The sequence below is a fragment of the Atta colombica genome, unplaced genomic scaffold, assembly GCF_001594045.1.
Source record: "Atta colombica isolate Treedump-2 unplaced genomic scaffold, Acol1.0 scaffold35, whole genome shotgun sequence".
NCBI lineage: Eukaryota > Metazoa > Arthropoda > Insecta > Hymenoptera > Formicidae > Atta > Atta colombica.
Window position 1 is genome coordinate 120620 of NW_017259459.1, and position 3707 is coordinate 124326.

The 3707-nt window shown below is 29.7% G+C and overlaps 1 protein-coding gene across 2 annotated transcripts in view; it reads right to left on the reverse strand.

Annotated features, from left to right (window-relative positions):
- LOC108690754 overlaps window positions 1-3707 on the reverse strand; it is a 37068-nt gene that overhangs the window by 6680 nt on the left and 26681 nt on the right. For both annotated transcript variants that reach the window (XM_018198202.1, XM_018198201.1), the window contains exons 2-3: window positions 1186-1285; window positions 350-575 (exon numbers count right to left, since the gene is read on the reverse strand). In XM_018198202.1, coding sequence (XP_018053691.1) covers window positions 350-575; window positions 1186-1279 — 320 coding nt within the window. In that variant the 5' untranslated portion in view covers window positions 1280-1285. The remainder of the gene's footprint in view (window positions 1-349; window positions 576-1185; window positions 1286-3707) is intronic.

A 3707-nucleotide genomic window follows, 5' to 3' on the forward strand; every position in this document is an offset into this window, starting at 1 on the left:
TATGTATTCCATTCGTTTTATGCAAATGTCGTAACAGATCAGTATATTTATTTAAGAACCTATTGAAAAACAAATATTTAAAATTTACAAACTTTATTACATTTCACAAATTGGAAAAGAAAGGCTGTGAGATATTCAAGGAATAATAAAACAAGTAACGAACTCTCGAGAATGCATAATTGCGTAATTAATTATATTTAATTTTTTGATAATAAATGGCTTTTTTTCGCACTAATAATTGTGCTATATAACTCTCATTAGCTCTTTGTTTGTATATTTTGATAATCAAGGAGTCCTGCAGTTTCAACTTTGTTATTACACGATGCCTATAATTGTCTATTTGTCTTACATTTTTAACTCCGTGTATGTTGGCTTTTCAGATAGTCTCTCAAAGACTTCAGACGCATTGAAGTTGTCATCCTTCTCGACGATAGTAACTCCAATATAGCCTAATACTTCGGTCAGAAAAATCTTCATGATTTCTGACGCTAATCTCTGTGTCACTCTCCTTGACACTTCGAACGGAATATTTAAAAAATTACCTTCATATTGGATCACTCTCTTTGGATTGACCTCTGTGAAAAATATATTTCAAATTAAAATCTTTTGATTAAAATAATCGCGAAGAATCAATAATAAAAAAAAAGGAATTTTAAATCCGATTGAGTACAATAAAATTATTACGAGAGTATAATTGATATGATAATTGAGAAACATCTGAGATGAAGATTGTTGTGTATGTAAAAACGCATTTGTAGAAATGCGTATGTAGAAACACAAGGTCACTTTATTGTCTATACAATGTAAATATCTGAGAAAAACATGTAGCCAGGGCAAGAACGTTTCCGGCCGTTGCCAATCCGCGAGATGACTATGTTTAAGACTATGTTTCGATAATAAGCGAGTAAACTATGCGGCATTAACGCATACGGAATGCATTCAGCTCGTAATTATATGCTGCAAGGCTTGATATAACTAATTACTCATCGACTGAATGATCATGCATGGATGAATCGTGCGATTCAATTAATGTTTAAGCCGCGTCTAACCCATCGTGGCAATTAGCGGGTTATTCCACGCACTGATTATTCGATGGCATGGCAATGATATCGCATCTTCGAAGCTGACAAATGCGCCGTAATTGAGCCGCAACGATCGGGCTGACGATAATGATCGGCGATTTACCTTCCAGCATTGTCAGACAACGATTCGAGTCCGCTATCTTCAACACGGCCACGAGGGCCAGCAGGCCCACTAAGGATCCGGGTCTCAGCATCATGACCTTCTGCAACAAACATCAAAGTGCTCTATTGAGATTGCTCGTTAAAAACGAATTAATTTAGTCACGGTTGATCGGTTCATGAAGTAGTAAACCGATTTATTTAGAGGTAATAGTATTGTGTTGAAGTTGAAAATACTAAGCGGATTGAAAAGAATTAATGAAAAGCAATGATGTAGCAATTAAAACTCGAACTCAATCTGTTTCTTTTAAATACTATATTTTAAATTCTAGACATAACAGGCGCGCGCTACTAAGCTTTTGATATTATACATATATATATATATATATATATATATATATATATGCATATTACACTTAACCGTTTTGATTACATTGATACACATAACCGTCAAACGCGCAATCTCAACCGCTCATGAAGTAAGCGGAGAGCGGACCAACCTGCGAGAGAACCAAATGCAAATCGACACATTTGTTTACGACACAAAGTTACGCACGTAATACGATCTAAACAACCAATCCGCATCGCGGAAAAGAGGTAACATTACATGGGAGCAACTTACCTTTCTCACTCTTTCTCACTTTTTTGTATAGGTACATTACTTCATAAATTCAGGAACGCTTGCAATTGTCTCACATCTTTACAAAAACTTAAATATCTCGGTGAAAAAAATTATAGAGAAATTTAAAAAAATGCAATGTAAAAACAAAAAATAGAGCTTTAAAATGGCGTTTGAATTTTGTATCTGCGAAAATTTTTTCCTGAATTGTATAAAATTGAAAATTGATTCAATTGATTTAATTTTTTGTTATTTGTTGAAGCACTGTACTTGAATGAAACTTCGTTGGATAAAATTTTACAAATAAATATTTTAAGGATTTTCTAAGTTTTAAAATGAAAAAAAATTGATCTGATTTTTCGCATAGATATTGTATTTTTTATTCTTTAAAATTTTTTGGATAAAAACTTACTTTTCTATTTACTTTTTCTAAAATGTTTTTAATTTTAACAAAAATTAAGGAAGTTTTAAAAGTTTATGGAAAAAAAATAAAAAGTGGAAAATGTTTATTATAATGATGATGATATAATGAATATATGATTGATTCACACAATTTTTCCAAATTTTTATAAAAACTGTTTCGAAGTTAATTTTATAAAAATTAACGATCGAGAAAAAATTTTTAAAGTTCTATTTTTTTATCTTTTGCATGTATTTTTGGAAACTTCTTTACAATTTTTTTCACCGAGATATTTAAGTTTCTATAAATTGTAAAAAAATTGCAAATATTTCTGAATTTATGGATGATATTAATATCAACACTAAATTTAAAGAAGTAAATAAAAAGGATGTAGCAGATGTAGCATATGTACATGAAAAGAGTTCCTGTACCAATTTAAACTTGACATACATCGATTGTTAGACTTCTATGAAAGAAAAGTTTTCATTCTTTATCCTTATTATTGCGATAATATTATTGCGATAATGCGATGGTAATTAAAAACATTTTTTACCATAATTTTTTTCTTCTTATCTAATCCATGAAAAATTATTAAAAAGTTAGTGACGTTTCAGCCATCAAGAAACATTTTTTTAAATTCACTAAGTTTATAATTATCAATATATTTAAGTGAAGATCAAGTAACTAACATCATGTTTTTTTTGTGACAATATCTTTTCAACATTATATTTATCTCAAATTATTGGAAGGTTCCTGTTAGCGCACAGTGCGATAGCACATATTTATTCACATTGGTGCTTATTGTTAGTAACTTTTCATTATTTTATTAATGAGAATATTTTATTTCAAATTGGCCAATTAGCAAAGTACACTATTGGAACTTTTCCAAATTCTTTTAGATTTTTAATATTGTCGGGGAGCTTTTAGATTGCTGATTATGAATCTAAAGTCTGAATTCTAAAATTCAAAATGGTAAATCCATTAATGGTGGATGCAGAATACGCAAAAAGTTTTTTGTGAAAACTGAAATCTAGAAGAGTTGTTCACATTCGTTTTTAAAAGATCATAAAAAAGAGTCAATCTTTAGTCAAATTATTTTGAATTCAGACAGATTCGTAATTAGCGATCTAAAAAATCCCCGAAAAACAACTTCCATTTGAATTATTTTGAATTTCGCAATATCGGATGATTTTGAATTTTAGAATTTAGATTTCAGATTCATAATCAGCAAAAAACAATAAAATACAATAAAATACTGTCGGAACTATTTTTTAATTTGAATATTAGAGCAATGAAAACACAATAATGGCAAACAATCTCAAAGGATAGGCACAACTTTGACCCCCTATATTTCGTAAACCAGTCATGTGTTGAACTTAAAAATTTTATGCGATTATTGTCATCATGACTAATGTGAGTGAAAATTTTTCTTTCATAATGGCTTAACAATCGATATGTCAAATCTAATTTTGTAGAGCAGAATTTATATATATATATATATATACAT